The sequence below is a fragment of the Bidens hawaiensis genome, unplaced genomic scaffold, assembly GCF_021521415.1.
Source record: "Bidens hawaiensis isolate Kalapana, Puna unplaced genomic scaffold, B.hawaiensis_p1.1 tig00034641_1, whole genome shotgun sequence".
Taxonomy (NCBI): Eukaryota; Viridiplantae; Streptophyta; class Magnoliopsida; order Asterales; family Asteraceae; genus Bidens; species Bidens hawaiensis.
The window spans coordinates 175,000-190,709 of record NW_027495996.1 but is presented as its reverse complement, the minus strand read 5'-3'; the positions used below and the strand labels follow the sequence as shown (position 1 = coordinate 190,709).

At 38.0% G+C, this 15,710-nt stretch overlaps 1 protein-coding gene across 1 annotated transcript; it reads right to left on the bottom strand.

The window, feature by feature from the left end:
* Positions 1 to 520: 520 nt before the first annotated feature.
* On the bottom strand, positions 521 to 1,552 carry LOC143586389 (uncharacterized). The gene has a single exon (XM_077067946.1). It carries the CDS (start codon positions 1,550 to 1,552, stop codon positions 521 to 523), a length of 1,032 nt encoding a protein of 343 aa, XP_076924061.1.
* Positions 1,553 to 15,710: the final 14,158 nt, after the last annotated feature.

Below are 15,710 nucleotides of genomic sequence, written 5' to 3'. Positions count from 1 at the left end.
GTAGGTCCCTCTTTTTCTCCCTATACTTCTCCATTAATCTTCTCAATATGTGTATTGCTTCCGTGGTTGACCGTCCTGGCATGAAACCAAATTGGTTAATCATAACCTGCGTTTGTCTCCTAATTCGGGTCTCAATTACTCTCTCCCATAATTTCATAGTATGACCTAACAACTTAATTCCTCTGTAATTTCCACAGCACTGTGAGTCTCCCTTGTTTTTGTATAGGGGAACTACTACACTACTCCTCCACTGGTCAGACATTTTTCCATTCTTGAAAATAAGGTTGAATAGAGTAGTGAGCCACTGAACTCCTTCATCCCCTAAACACTTCCAAGCCTCAATCGGTATGTTGTCTAGACCAACCGCCTTAGCCCTTCCCATCTTCCTCAGTGCTATCCTCACCTCTCCCTGTGTGATACCTCTACAGTAGGAGTTATTCCTTTGTTGTCTCTGCGCAACTGGGTTGTCTGTTTCTCGTTGGTCGGTATGTCTGCCATTAAAAAGACTGTTAAAATAATTTTACCATCTTTGTTTAATGTCTTGTTCCTTGATTAGGACATGCCCATCCTCTCTCTTTATATATTTCACAACTCCTAGGTCCTGTCTTCTACGTTCCCTGGATTTAGCAATCTTGAACATATGATGCTCCCCCTCCTTTGTTTCCAGACGTGCATACATCCGTCTATACGCTGTGTTTTTTGCCTCTGTCACCGCCTTCTTCGCCTCTCTCCTAGAGTTTTTGTATTTCTCCCTCAACCTCCAATGCTCCCCCTCGTTTGTGCACCTTAAAAGATCCCTAAGACTCTGTTGCTTATCCTTGATCTTGCTCTGCACATCCTCGTTCCACCACCAAGATTCCTTGTTTCCAGTTGTCCTGCCTGTCGTTACCCCTAGCGTCTCCTTTGCCACTTGAGTGATGGAAGCTGCCATATCCTCCCACATCTGGTTTGCGTCCCCAACAGGATGAATTGTTGTCGTCGAGATGACCTTGTCCTTGAACAACGTAATGTTTGTGCCCTTCAAATTTCCCCATCTTATCCTAGACCGCCCTTTTCTCTCCATCATAGTCAGTTTCTCTCTCAGTACTACATCTGCCACCAGTAAATGGTGCTGGGCTGCTGCGGTCTCCCTCGGAATCACCTTGCAGTATCTCCACCGTCTTCGATCATTTCGCCTCATCAAGATATAGTCGATTTGTGTATTCCTTCCCCCACTAGTAAAAGTGATTAGGTTTGAATCTCTCTTCCTAAAGAAAGAGTTAAGAATACCTAGGTCATGGGCCACTGCAAAATCTAAAAGATCCCTACCAGGTTCGTTCTTATCCCCAAAACAAAAACCTCCATGAACCATCTGAAAGCCATCACTATCCTTACCGATATGACCATTGAAATCACCTGCTACGAAAATGGTCTCGTCCCTAGATACGTCCCTCACTACTCCATTTAGGCAATCCCAAAACTCCCTCTTTTCTTGGTCTCCTAGTCCCACGTGTGGTGCATAAGCGCAAACCACAGCCACTACTTCGACTCCTAACACTAACCTTAATACCATCACCCTATCGTTGTATCTTTTCACCTCAATCACATTCTTATGCAATTCTATAGCTAGTAGAAAACCTACTCCATTTTTAGCTCCATCCGCCCCGAATGCAATAGTTTGTACCCATTTAGTTCTACCCCTCTCTGCCCCTTCCACCTAGTCTCTTGGAGGCATGCTATATAGACCTTACCTCTCTTAAGAGCATCTATCACCTCTAACAATTTACCACTTAGAGTTCCTACATTCCATGATGCCACTCGCAAACTATACCCCCTACCATTTCCCTTTCCCGCACCCCTCGTCCTTGGACACGATCTCAGCGGACTGACATGACTACTATCGTCTATGTTTACAATTAACTTTAACTATTTAAAGCAATACAAAACACAAAACACCAACGCAAACACACCACGAACAGACGTTGATGAAAAAGTCTTATAAAAATTCGCCTAATGTACACTTAACAAATAGGTAATAATTGCGCAAACACAAAGAGACATAAACTGCCTAATGCAAAAGTGTATGTTAAACTGATTATAATAATTAAAGTTAATTGTAAACAAAGTGACATACACTTAACAAAGTGTATGTTAAACAGATTATAACAATAATAATAATAATGATAATAATAATACCAACAACAACAACAATAAAAATAATAATAATAATAATAGGAACAGAGACAAAAAAAGCTTATCTTTATTCCCGTGTACGGGAAGAGTGATAGGAGATGGGCAGCGGCCGTAGGTCGCCGGAAATGTGTCCTGGAATGGTGGTCGCCTGAAAAAAACAATGAATGCTACCTCAACCTTTAACGAGTCTATTTGCCTTAGATGACTCTCTTCCCTACGCAAAAACGGAAAAAGGTGGTGGTCGCCGTTAACAGCTCAAATTCCGTCGCCTCAGATGTTGAAAACGGTGGTGGTCGCCGTACATAAGCTAGCGTTCGTTTCCACCACCTCAGATGTTGAAAAAATGTTACAGCGTACGGCAGTAGGATTCGTTTCCACCAACAACAATAAATATGATAAACAGACCCAGCAAAACTGCCTGTTTCAAGAGTTCGGAAACAGAAACCAATAGACGCTCAGATCCGGCCTCGGCGGCTTTCGAGGTGATTCTGCCGAGAAACTGCCGGCGTAAAACTTGTACGGGATGTGAACGTTGGTGGCCATTGGGAATTGTACGGAGAGTGTAGAGAGAGATGATTGAGAAGAGCAAGAACTTTAAGCCTTATACTTGTTTGATCAACCTTAAATAAAATAAAGTAAACAAGCTTTGAGGTTCTGGACACTGTGAGTCTTTATGCGGCTTAATCATCTGGGTATTCATATGCATGAATATTTCATTCGATTTTAGAGCAAACCCAAAGTTATTAAACTTGATCACTGCTGTACTTCGTAAAAATTTCCAAATTACTGACTTGATCAAAATCCGCTGTTAGTCATACATTGTTCCTCCCTTGCTCGCGTCTTAATACCATTAAGAAACAGACCCCAGGGGATACAATGTATGTAAGCCGACAAATGGACTCATGCATATTCACTCATAGTAACATAAATTCAATGCATTGCTCATAAACTTCTATAAAAACAAATTTTGATCAACAATATAATGGTTTAAGTCAAGTTGGGGTGATATGGCAAAAATCAAATTAAGCTTGAACCAAGATTAGAGGCTGATAGTTTCTGATATTCTGTGCTCTAATTGAACCGATTAATCATATCACAAAAACACTTGAAAGTTTGTTTTTAGATTTAAGTGGACAACAATACCAATGACCGACTTAACGCCAGCCATAATATCGCTGAAATATAAAACTGTGATGGAATGGTAATTTGGTCAATATGATTCTCTGCTCAAACTAAAAAAAAAATACCAAAAATATGTACCGATTTTGAAAATCATATAAAACACAAAAAGTTTTTATATTTCTTGTTTCGGATTTTTTCCATGTATATACATTCTTTATATATTACAAAATACCAAAAATATTTTTCATATTGTTTTTACATAATATTATCGAGAGAAAAGTTTTCGGTGATTCTTTTAAAATTAATTTAAATTTATTAATTATTTAATTTATTTTATTTAATTTATTTGATTTATTTATTTTATTTAAAGTTAAAATTAAATAATGTTTAATTTGTTAATTATGGATAACGAATTAGGGTTTTTTTAACGAACTACATTCTAATTCGTTCCCTTAATTCGCTTCCGCACTCTGTAACGAAACGCATCCAGTTCGTTATACATATTTAACGAATCGAGACACGAATCAAGTCTCATTCGCTACTTTGAGCGTTCAATTTGACTAACGAATTGGCTGATTCGTTATTTAAAATTTCAAACGAATTAGATCTGATTCGTTGTCTCGAGACTCGTGTTTGTCAGTGTATATAGGACGGCGTGAAACGAACCGTCCTACACTATTCCATCATCTTCCTTACACCTAAAGTTACTCTGTTCAAATTTTTCCAAATTTTTCGACCTTTGAAATTCTGACTTTTGAGTATATCATTGTGTTCGTAAGGTTTAGATGATCACATCTTTGTGATTTTCGTCAAAAATGAAACATTTTTGATATACTAATTATGTGATTTTGATATCAGGGTTTTAAGGTTTATGAAACCCTGCATAATCGGATTCATATTTTTTTAATGTACTTTAGTTTGATATCATTGTAATCGAAATGGATTTTCTAGCCCCTTGGTGGTCTTTAATCAGAGTTTGATTATTGATTTCTGGGTTATTATTTGATTGTTGTTACGGGTGTTTATGCTCTGTTCACATTCTTAATGACTTAACTTATTACTTGGTTTAACATATCAAATTGATATCATTTGAGTCGCATTGTGTTTCCGAGATCTCTATGATTATTGATTCGGTTACCCATCGAAAATAATGGGGTAATCGATCATGAGTTCGTCTTGTTGACTGTCAATGTTCTTGGTTAATTTTGACATTGACCAGAGGAGTCAAAGATTAAGTCAAACCTTGACCATTCGTTAATATTAGCGAATTGGAACTCATTCGTGTCCAATTCGTCAAGTATTTCACATGAACCAGAATAGCGAATAATTTATATAACGAATCAACTATGGATTCGTTAACTTATACCGAATTAGTGGTTATCTTATAACGAATTAGTTTCTAATTCGTCATTTTAATTTAGTAATTCGCTAGTTCTGATTCGTCAACCATTTACTTGATAGCGAATCAGTTGATTCACGAATGAATCAGACTGTGTTTTTAACGAATGACATTTCAAAATTAATTATTTATATAATGTAATTAAATATTATAAACTAATACAATATTCCAAGGGTCTAACCGCGTTGATACATTAATTATACACACGGAATTAAACCATAATTATAGTTTACATATAAATGCTTAAAGTATATAACACTTGTATGATTTCTAGACTTCCACACTACTAATATACAATATTACTTATTCAGGATTATGGCTGATAACATGGAACAAGATCCTCCTATTGATGCACCACCACAAGTTCAGGATGCACAACAAGTTCAAGATGCTGGTCAAACAGCTGAGGAAGCTCCTTTACTTCCTTATGATCCTCGACACAATGTGTGTGCTTTTGTTGATACAGAATTTCCTGATGAGGATGTTTTTGGTGGTATGCTGGCATTTCTACGCCGATCTCGTATCCATTATGCTGTTTCTGCTAATCCGGATATTAGATTCAGCATAGTTCGTCAATTCTGGAACACTGCTCAGTTTGTAGAAGTTGAAGACCATATAACTATTGTGGTAAATGACAAACCAGTTGTCATATCAGTTGAAACAGTTCGACGGGTGTTACAATTTGATGATCCGAGTGAATATGGTAAAGAACTGATTAAGGGCCTGTTCAGACGTTTATTTTATGCTAGCAGCCTTACTGCGTCTATGTATAACAAGGCGTACTTGTGTCCCCAATACAAGTATTTACTTCATGTTCTTATTCATTGCCTTGGTGGACGTAAGGCTGGGTTTGACGAATGTCGTATTGCACTACGATCAGTATTTGTTGCACTTATCCTAAACAAGCGTTACAATTTTTCTGAATTGATCTTTGATCAGATGAAAGAAAATTGTATTCCTGGAAAAAGACGTGTGAAGTTCTTGATGTATCCACGTTTTGTTCAACTATTTGTCAATGATGCTATTCGGGATTTGGTGCTTTATCCTAATAATGAGAATGATAAGTTTAAATTGGAGAATATGACAGTAGATACAATGAGAAGAATGAAACTGTACCGTCAATCTCCTCCTCCCAGATTCAAGAGATTGTTTGGTCATTCTGCTAATCCTGATTATGTATGTCCTCTCGAGGATCGATGGATCCATGATGACCCGGATTCCGAGCGTGAGGGGGGAGAAGGTGGGAACAATGATGGTGGTGATGGTGGTAATAGAGGAGATGGAGATGGTGGAAATGGTGGTAATGGTGATGCAGCTCTCCGAGAACAACAAGCTGCTGTAGATGTTGCGTTAGCTGCTACTATTGCAGCTCAACGAGAACGAAAACGGAAGGGTAAAGCACCAGCTTCTGAAGGCTCAGCAAAAAGAGGTGTATCAGCTGGAGCTGGAGTCTCTTTTGGTGTTCAACCGTCTCGTCCTGCAACTCCTTAACGCCCGGAAGTGCCACTTACTACTAGCACTCCGGAGATGACTTTGACGACGATGGTACCTCATGACAGGCTTGGTATGATTCCAAAATCGGCGTTAACTGAAATACCATTGCCTTCTGCTACACTTTCTACCGTTTCTTCTACACTGTCCATGGGGCCTCCTCCACCTAGTGATATCTCATTTATGAGAGTTACAAGGCCTCAGGGACCAATTCAACCAGTTCATCCATCGTTGTATGCTATGCCACCGAACCGTTAGACATACATGCTTTTCAATCTCCTTCATTTGTATGAAAACCAAATGTCTACTGATCGTGTAAATCAAGAACGTTTGATGGAAAACCAGAAGAAGCTGGTCAGTTATGTTTCTTTTTGTCAAAAGGAAACAAAAGCCCTTCGTGAGATTGTTGAGTCTCAGGGGGTGAAAATTAAAGAACAAGCTAAAGAATGACGATAATGAGAACCCTGAAGAATCTGATGCTGGAGGTGAGCCTAAACAAACTCAAGACCTAGCTTCTGGTGCGGGTACGAGTTCTGTTGATGATTCGGGCAAACAGATCATTGTTTATCATGACTATTCGGCTGCCAAACCGATTGAGATGATCGAGGCCGATACGGTTATATTTATGGATGGTAAGGGGGTGATTAGGAGCATGGTGAATGCTGATGAGATAGCAGTGGGGTAGTTTGTTGATAAGTCGCTGACACGAGAGCAGATTGTGATCTTGCTTGGTCTGAATGAAGACGAAATGATCGTGTTAGAAACTGAGCCGATGCTGAGGTAATTAATGATGAAAAGATCTTAAATGATCCTACTGTGGAGATGAGGACGGATTATATTTATGAAGACGAGGAGGCTGAGATGGAGGATGTGACTGCTGAGGATTACCCTGATCTATTTCAACACACCAATATTGATCAGGGTGCTCCAGTATTTAATGAAGAATCGGTGAAAGAAGCAGAAGACCATCTCGAGAAAAATTCCAAAGGCAAGAATGTCTTTGACATGAAATCCGATTCGCTTCTCGACCCATCTCTTGAGGAGATTCAGAGTTGGTTCAGACACAAGAAAGTATGTAAGATTATCAAGGCATTCAGGATTGTTGGTTAAGAACAGAAAGAAGAAGGTATTGCACAAGCCAAAGCCAATCAGAAGACTTCATTTAAGGCCGTGTCAAAGGTGCAAGGTAATATTGTTTCTTGGATGTTTGAATCTGAACTTAAGGTATACATTGTGAAATGGGAGAAGGGCGTCTAGTACTACGTAAGGATGACTGATCTTCTCTCATTACCGATATGGGATGTGCGCACTCTGGCGTATCGTCCGTTTATTAATCGCAGTGATGACTACCATGCTAAACGTTTTCACCAACACTTGGTGTTTGAGGTGAATCATGGTTTCAAGTACTTTAAGCCACAAATTTCTATCTGCAAGCGTCTCAATGAGATTGATTCAAAAACGGGTTGGAAGAATTTGGTCCTTAAAGTAAAGCCGCCGAAGACGATGAAGCGGGTGCCAGTGAAGAAAATGAACCAACACATGCATTTATCCTTCAACCGATGGTACCACGATAATCGTACTAGCGAGGCCGTCATTGTTCTTGGTACAGGGTTGAAGACTGAGCTGATAAAGATCATTGACCCGATGTGGTTGGTGAATTAAACCGAGACCGACAATGATGTGCTACACAAGAACAAGATTCTGATTGAGCGTAATGAAGACTATGACCTGGCTATGCAATTCCAACGCGTTGTGCGTGTTTGTTATGAAAACGGAATTCATAGTTGCAGAGACTGGCAGTCCAAGCGCTTTAAGTAATTTAAAGATAAAGAGCTCAAGATGAGGGGGTGTCTGTTAGTGCACAGTTTTGCGTCTCGAGTCTTTGTATTTATTATTTACGTATTTGTCGTTTTGGTTAATGTAGTAAACTATTAAGTTAAATGTGTAGCTCGTTAATGTATGAGACTAGTTCGCTAAGGATGTTTAGCGAACTAGCTCTAAGTTAATATCTTCCTGATTCTTTAAGGATGTTTAACGAATCAGGAGATGATTCGTTAAGTAATTTATTCTTTTATGTATGTAACGAAGTAGATCCTAATTCGTTAGGGGATGTTAACGAACTAGGTCCATCTTCCTATTTATAGTGAACTTTGTTCACAAGTTTAATTTAAGTTTTGAGAGTTAATTAACGAAACATTGTCCTAATCTCTCTCGATCTTCATCTTAATATTATACATACACATATATATAACTAATACTAATAATAATAACATATAACATATAATCATTAGCATCATGAACTAGATCCAGATAATCGATTAAAGTAAACTTAGATCTGAGATCGATTTAGGAGTTCTCACATACCTTATGAATATCTACCAATCCAAGTTCATAATAGTCTTACCTTCACATTTGTTCCCACAAATATGATCGACTACGGACGTTTAGAATAATTAAATTATTCATGGATTTAAGCATGCTAAAATGGAACATAACTCAAATAACATAATCATATGATTGAGTCAAATAACAATTGTTCCGATATCCAAATACAAAATTTGATCAAATCCAATCACTAGAATATCGAAGTCCTAAGGCACAAGTTTGACCTTCATGCTTTGGCCTTTCTAGGAGCTTCTTGAGTGAATCCGCAATGTTTTGATAAGTGCGAATTTTACGAATATATATCTTTCCCTTTTCAACTTCATCCCTTATGTAGTTGAATCTCCGCTCAATGTGCCTTGTATTTTGATGTGCACAGGGTTCCTTGATTTGAGCAATCGCACCCTCGTTGTCACAAAAGATTTCTAGAGGGTCCTGAATGGTACATACTACCCCTAGATCGGCCACGAACTTTCTAATCCATCCAGCTTCTTGAGCTGCCAATGAGGCATCGATGTATTCAGATTCAGTGGTGGACAATGCTACCACATATTGTTTTGCTCTTCCAAGAGACAGCCCCACCATTCAAAACGAAAACATATCCCGATTGTGATCGAGGATCATCTCGATCAGTTTGGAAACTTGCATCCATGTAACCCTTTACAACGAGTTCCTCCTCACCAGAGCCATATATTAGAAACATATCCTTAGTCCTCTTTAGTTATTTCAATATGCTCTTAACCGCCATCCAATGGCTAGTTCCCGGATTTTGTTAGTATCTACTTGTCATGCTCAAAGCGCATGACACATTCGGTCTAGTGCATATCATGGCATACATGATGGAACCTATAGCAGATGCATATGGGATTCCATTCATTTTGTCTTGCACATCCTTTGAGCTTGGACATTGAGAAGCACTCAATATTGTTCCTCTTTGAATAGGTATCGAACCTTTCTTAGTGTTTTCCATCTTGAACCTTTTCAAGATTTTGTCAATGTATGCACTTTGATTTAAACCTATCAACTGCCTTGATCTATCCATATAGATCCTTATTTCCAGAGTATAGACGGCTTCACCAAGATCCTTGATGGAAAAACAACATCGAAGCCAGGCTTTTACACCTTCCAAGGTTGGAATGTTATTCCCAAATAGTAGTATGTCATAGACATATAATACCAGAAAGGTAATGATGCTCCCACTAGCCTTTTTATATACACAAGCTTCATCAGCGTTTTTGATGAATCCAAATTTCTTAACTTCATCATCAAAACGGTGATTCCAACTTCTAGATGCTTGTTTCAATCCATAGATTGACTTCTTTAACTTGCATACTGTATTAGGATGTTGTGGATCGACAAAACCATCAGGCTGAACCATATAGACATCTTCCTAAAGGTGTCCATTTAAAAAAGCAGTTTTGGCATCCATTTGCCATATCTCATAGTCATAATATGCGGCTATGGCAAACAATATCCTAATAGACTTTAGCATCGCAAAAGACGAAAAAGTTTCATCATAGTTAACCCCTTGAGTTTGAGTGAAACCTTTTGCTACTAGTCTAGCTTTATAAGTATCCAAGTTTCCATGCATATTGGTTTTATTCTTGAAAACCCACTTACTTCCAACCAGATTGGAATTAAGAGGTGGTGCAACCAAGTCCCATACTTGGTTGTCATGCATGGATTGCATCTCAATGTTCATGGCTTCAAGCCATTTATCACAATCAGATTGTGACATTGCATCTCAGTATGTGGTGGGTTCATCCGAATCTACCACATAGCATCCATCCACAGAAAATCCATATCTTTCGGGTGAGGTGCTAACTCTACCAGATTTGTGAACGTTTTGTGTGTTTTGATCAACCATTTGATAATTCACAACAACCTCTTATTGATTGCTATTGTCAACCAAACGTGTATCGGCTTGTGGTTCTCGATCCTCCTCGAGTTCCACAGTTCTACTAGTTCCTTCCATAAGGAACTTTCTTTCCAAGAACTCAGCCTTTTGAGCAATAAACACTTTATGCTCGTTTGCATTGTAGAAATAATATCCCATCAAATCTTTGGGATATCCTACAAAGATACACTTAGTGGATCGGCTTTCAAGTTTGTTTTTGGTGTTGTTCTTGACATAAGCCTCACAACCCCGTACCTCTAAATATGATAATTATGGAACCCTTTCATGCCATATTTCAAAAGGTGTCCTATCCACTTTCTTGGTTGGTGTCATATTTTAGAATACGGGCTGCGGAGATCAATGCGAAATCTCAAAATGATAGAGGTAATGTGCTTCTAGCCATCATGGATCAAACCATATCCAATAGAGTTCGATTCCTTCTTTCGGACACACCATTATGTTGCGGTGTTCCGGGTGGAGTGAGTTGTGAGACAATCCCACAACTCCTAAGATGATCTGGAAATGCATCATTGAGGTATTCACCTCCTCTATCGGAACGAAGTACTTTGATTGTTTTATTGAGTTGCTTTTGTACTTCATCTTGGATGACTTTGATCATTTCAAAGGCTTCATCTTTGTGTCTTAACAAAAACACGTACCCATAGCGATTATAAACGTCGATAAAGGTAATGAAGTATCTTTCACCATTCCTTGTCATTGTCTTAAAAGGATCACATACATCTGAATGTATGATACCTAATAAGTCTTTCGCCCTTTCATTAGTTCCACTAGAGTGTTCCTTGGTCGTCTTTCCCAATAAACAAGATTCACATTTATCAAATGAAACATCATTTGATTCCAAAAGACCATTCTTTTGAAGTGTATGAATGCGATCCTTATTTATGTGACCAAGGCGACAATGCCAAAGAAAGGTTTTACTCAAATCCAATTTGAGTCTTTCGGTGCTAGATTGGTACAACGAGTTATCAATACATGTGTTATCATGAACTAATTCATAAATGCCATTAGACGGCATCGCTTTATAATAAAAGACATCATTCATGAAAACATAAATACCATCGTTTACAAACTTTAAATCATAACCAAATTGTCTTAACAAACAAACAGAGATAATATTCCTAGTCAAACCAGGAGAATACAAAATTTTTTTCAAAATGACTTCCAAACCATTTGGAAGCTTCAATACATAATCTCCTCGGGCTTGGACATCAACCTTTGCTCCATTTCCGATGTAGAGACTTATATCTCCTTTCTTGTAATCACTTCTTCTTTTGAACTCCTGCAATTAATTGCATATATGAGTTCCACATCCGGTATCCAATACCAATGTGTTAGAAGAAATAATATTAAGATCAATATGGATCATGAAAGTTGTACCTGAGGTTTGCTCCGCATCCCTCTTAGCTTTCAACTCCTTCAGATAGGTTGGATAATTTCTCATCCAATGGCCTATCTCACCACAAGCAAAGCACAGATCCTCAGCGCTAACCTTTAGCTTCTTCAATTTTGGTTCTGCCTTTGCCTTTCCCTTGAACCTCCCTTTGACTAGCCCCTTACCACTAGCAACCTTTTCCTTGGCACCTGGATGATGCCTCTTCTTCAAGCCTCCTTCATTGATTTCAAGAACGGGTAAAACCTTTTTTACCCATTCCGACTTTGGCTGTTTTGAGCATTGTGTGAAGCTCACCAATACTCTTGTCCCATCCGTTCATGTTATAATTCATAAAGAATGTCTCAAACCTTTTAGTTAAGCCATTAAGGATCATATTGGTGGCTAACTCTTTTGATATTGGACAGTTAAGCCATTCAAGCTGATCAATGTGGCTTTTCATCTTAAGCACATAAGATGAGACAGATTGGGTTTCTTCCATACGACATGCATGAAAAGCTAGAACCGTTTCGAAGCGTTCCACCCTAGCTTGAGTAAGGAACATTTCATTAAGCTGGGGGATCATGCCATATTTCCCATGATTCTCAAAATCCTTTTGGATCTCGGGAATCATTGTTCCCAACATGAGGCAAGAAACTTGCACCGAATCCTCGGTATACTTTAACCAATCATTGTAGTCATCCAAGTCATTTACATCAGGTTCATCGGGAATAGGATCGTCCAAAATATAGGATTTCTTTTCTTGCTTGAGAACAATTCTCAAGTTTCGATACCAATCCATAAAAATTGTTGTAATTCAGACGATCCTTATCAAGAATGGATCTCAGTGATAGATTATGCACAGGTGGGATAATTGCGTTCGGTACGTTGTTGTTTGCGGCCATCTATAAATTTAACAAAGCTCAAATTTAGTATTTTTCATATCATTCATAAATTTTAATTGTTAATACCCTTTAATGTCTCCAAGACGATTAATAATTAAAATCCAGAACTCAACGTTTCATTCAAATAGTAGTTAGGTGACCTTTATCCTACTATTCAAATTAACAAGGTAGTCAACGTTTGACGATTGCAACCCTTTGCAACTTCTAGTTTTATGGGATCGATAAAATATCATATGTTTAGTTGGCATGTTTAATCTTATCAACAACTTTGTACACCATGCTTCGATGACCCTATTCACATGGTTTCCAAATCAAGTCGTCCTACTTATACACACGTGTGAGTTTACACATACAAGTGGTTAGGTGACCTTTATCCCACAAATATTGTAAATCCACCTCAAACTCACAAGTTTCCTTGACGCGGTTAGGTGACCTTTATCCCACATCAATTGCCCAAGTGATTCGAGTGTCGTATAAAAGGATGGTGTTTAACTTGTTTTAAAAGGGATTTAAGTTTTCAAAATTCTAGATTGGAAAACTATTTTATGTACCTTCCATTTGCATGCATTCACATGTATGGTACTTTTGTTGAAAACCAATTTTCTCAATTCATTTTAATGAAACCCATTTTATTATGAAATCATTAACAATTAATAAAACCAATTTTATTACTTAATAATTTCTAAAGAATCAATTTTATGCAAGTTGATGATTTTTAATATGTTAAAAACCATATCCAAATATGATAAATCAAAACCATAAATCAACCATATAAGCATAAATAACAATCACAAGTTCATAACCATAGCCACCTAAATTGACAACACTTGTTGACCGAATCAAGTGTGTCACAAGGTCTCTACTAAGGGACGAGTAGGACACAAGGTATGTGATGGTGAACTCCCACTTGACTCTGCATCCAAATGCTTCAAGTGTCCACCTCCTGTTGTGATCATTTCTCTTTATTTTGGCTTCCATTTGGGCTCCAACCAAAGTGGTATTGTAGTTGCATCTTCTTTTACAAAATATATCCTAATACATTTTTCTAGTAAAAGAAATACAACTATTCTACTTATTATTACAAACCATTTGAAATGAATAAATAGATTACAAACCCGAATAAAGAATATTACAGTCTAATTGAATAAATCACAAGACATCACTTCAATATACACAAGATCGTGGCTAGGTTATGAACATCCAAACAAACAGGTCAACCCTTGACCAGAATAGTTCCCCTTTGACCCTTTGAGTTCACAGCCAGAAAGAGAGTTTTCGGCCAGAAGACCAAAGCTTCAGAGTTTTCGTCCCGAAGATTTCGGTCAGCCGAGAACCTGAAGTTCTCGACCAAGACCGAGAACTATGGTTCACAAACATGAGTTCTCGGTCCAACCGAGAACGTGTTTTCGGCCAGCCAAGAACTATGGTTCACAACCATGAGTTCTTGGCCAACCGAGAACGGGTCTCGTGGTGTTTTCAGCCAAACCGAGAACCATGGTTTCCAACCAAGGGTTCTCGGCCAGAGCTGAAAAAATCCAGATTTGTCCAAATGACTAATTTTTCCGGATTTACCACATGCATATATGGTACAATCTTGAAAAACCAAGGGGCAACCAATATGCCTAAAGTTTTCGGCCAATATGGTAAAAAATACCATAAAACCCGAACACTTTAGATCCCATTTTTTAAAGCATGTAATCGTATAAGCGGCTCTTGATGCCATTGTTGGGTTTTTACAATATTTTCAAAGTCCATATAAACTATTATAGAGAAAAAAACGGCGGAGATAAGTTTTAAATCTTGTTTATCAAATATACATAAACCCGTTTTATATAAAATCCAAACCGGGATCCATATACGATGTACACACTATTAAGAACAACCATAGGGTGTTTGGTTACATACCTTCAAATTTCCAAAAAATGAAGAGGATGAAGATATGAATGACAAGATTCCAATGGAGGAAATCCTCAAGCTTTTATACCCGTACAAGTTTCCAACAAACACCCAAGTTGCTAGGATCTTACACTTGCAAATCTCCTTGTTCATCTTCTTGTTCTTCTCGGCCGAAAAGAGAGAACTTGTGTGTGTGTGTGAGTGTGGTTTTTGGTTAATCAAGAAAAGTAATCTACCAACCATCTCACATGCATGGTCTTGGAAACATAAAGGGAGAGAGATGAGGGAGGGGCCGACCTTGGTGGAGCTTTCCCACCCAAAAATTCAAAATACCATTTTGTTTTCCATAGACACATAAGTTATTTACCCAAATAAATAACATCTCTCATATATAAATTATCCACATAATTTACATATTACACAAGTGCAAAATATTCAGAAAACTTTTTTTCCAAATATTATAAGTGTTGATAATTATTACTTAGATCATATTTAATAATAAATACGTGGTGTTTGTCTAGCTTGTTATTGAGTATGACCCAACTTGGATCATAACGTACTAGCCACATCAACTCAAATATGTGTCTTGGGCAGATCTGTTCCAACATAGTTTAGTTACAAAATCCATGGTAATGTTATCCCATTTCCACTCAGGGATTTTGAGTTGTTGTAACAATCCAGATGGCTTTTGGTGTTCAGCTTTAACTTTTGAACACGTTAGACACTTGCTAACATAGACAGCTTTATCTCCTTTCAAATTTGGCCACCATTAAAATTCTTGGCGATCTTTATACATCTTAGTCGATCCTGGGTGGATTGAATACTTGGACTTGTGGGCTTCATCCAACACTAAATTTCGCAAATTCTTGGAGATCTTTGTACATCTTAGTCGATCCTGGGTGGATTGAATACTTGGACTTGTGGGCTTCATCCAACACTAAATTTCGTATATTCCCATATCTTGGTACCCAAATTTGATTGATCAAATAAAGTGTACCATCCGACTTTGTCACGAATTCGTATTCAAGACCTCGCAGTCTTCCATCTCTTATGTTT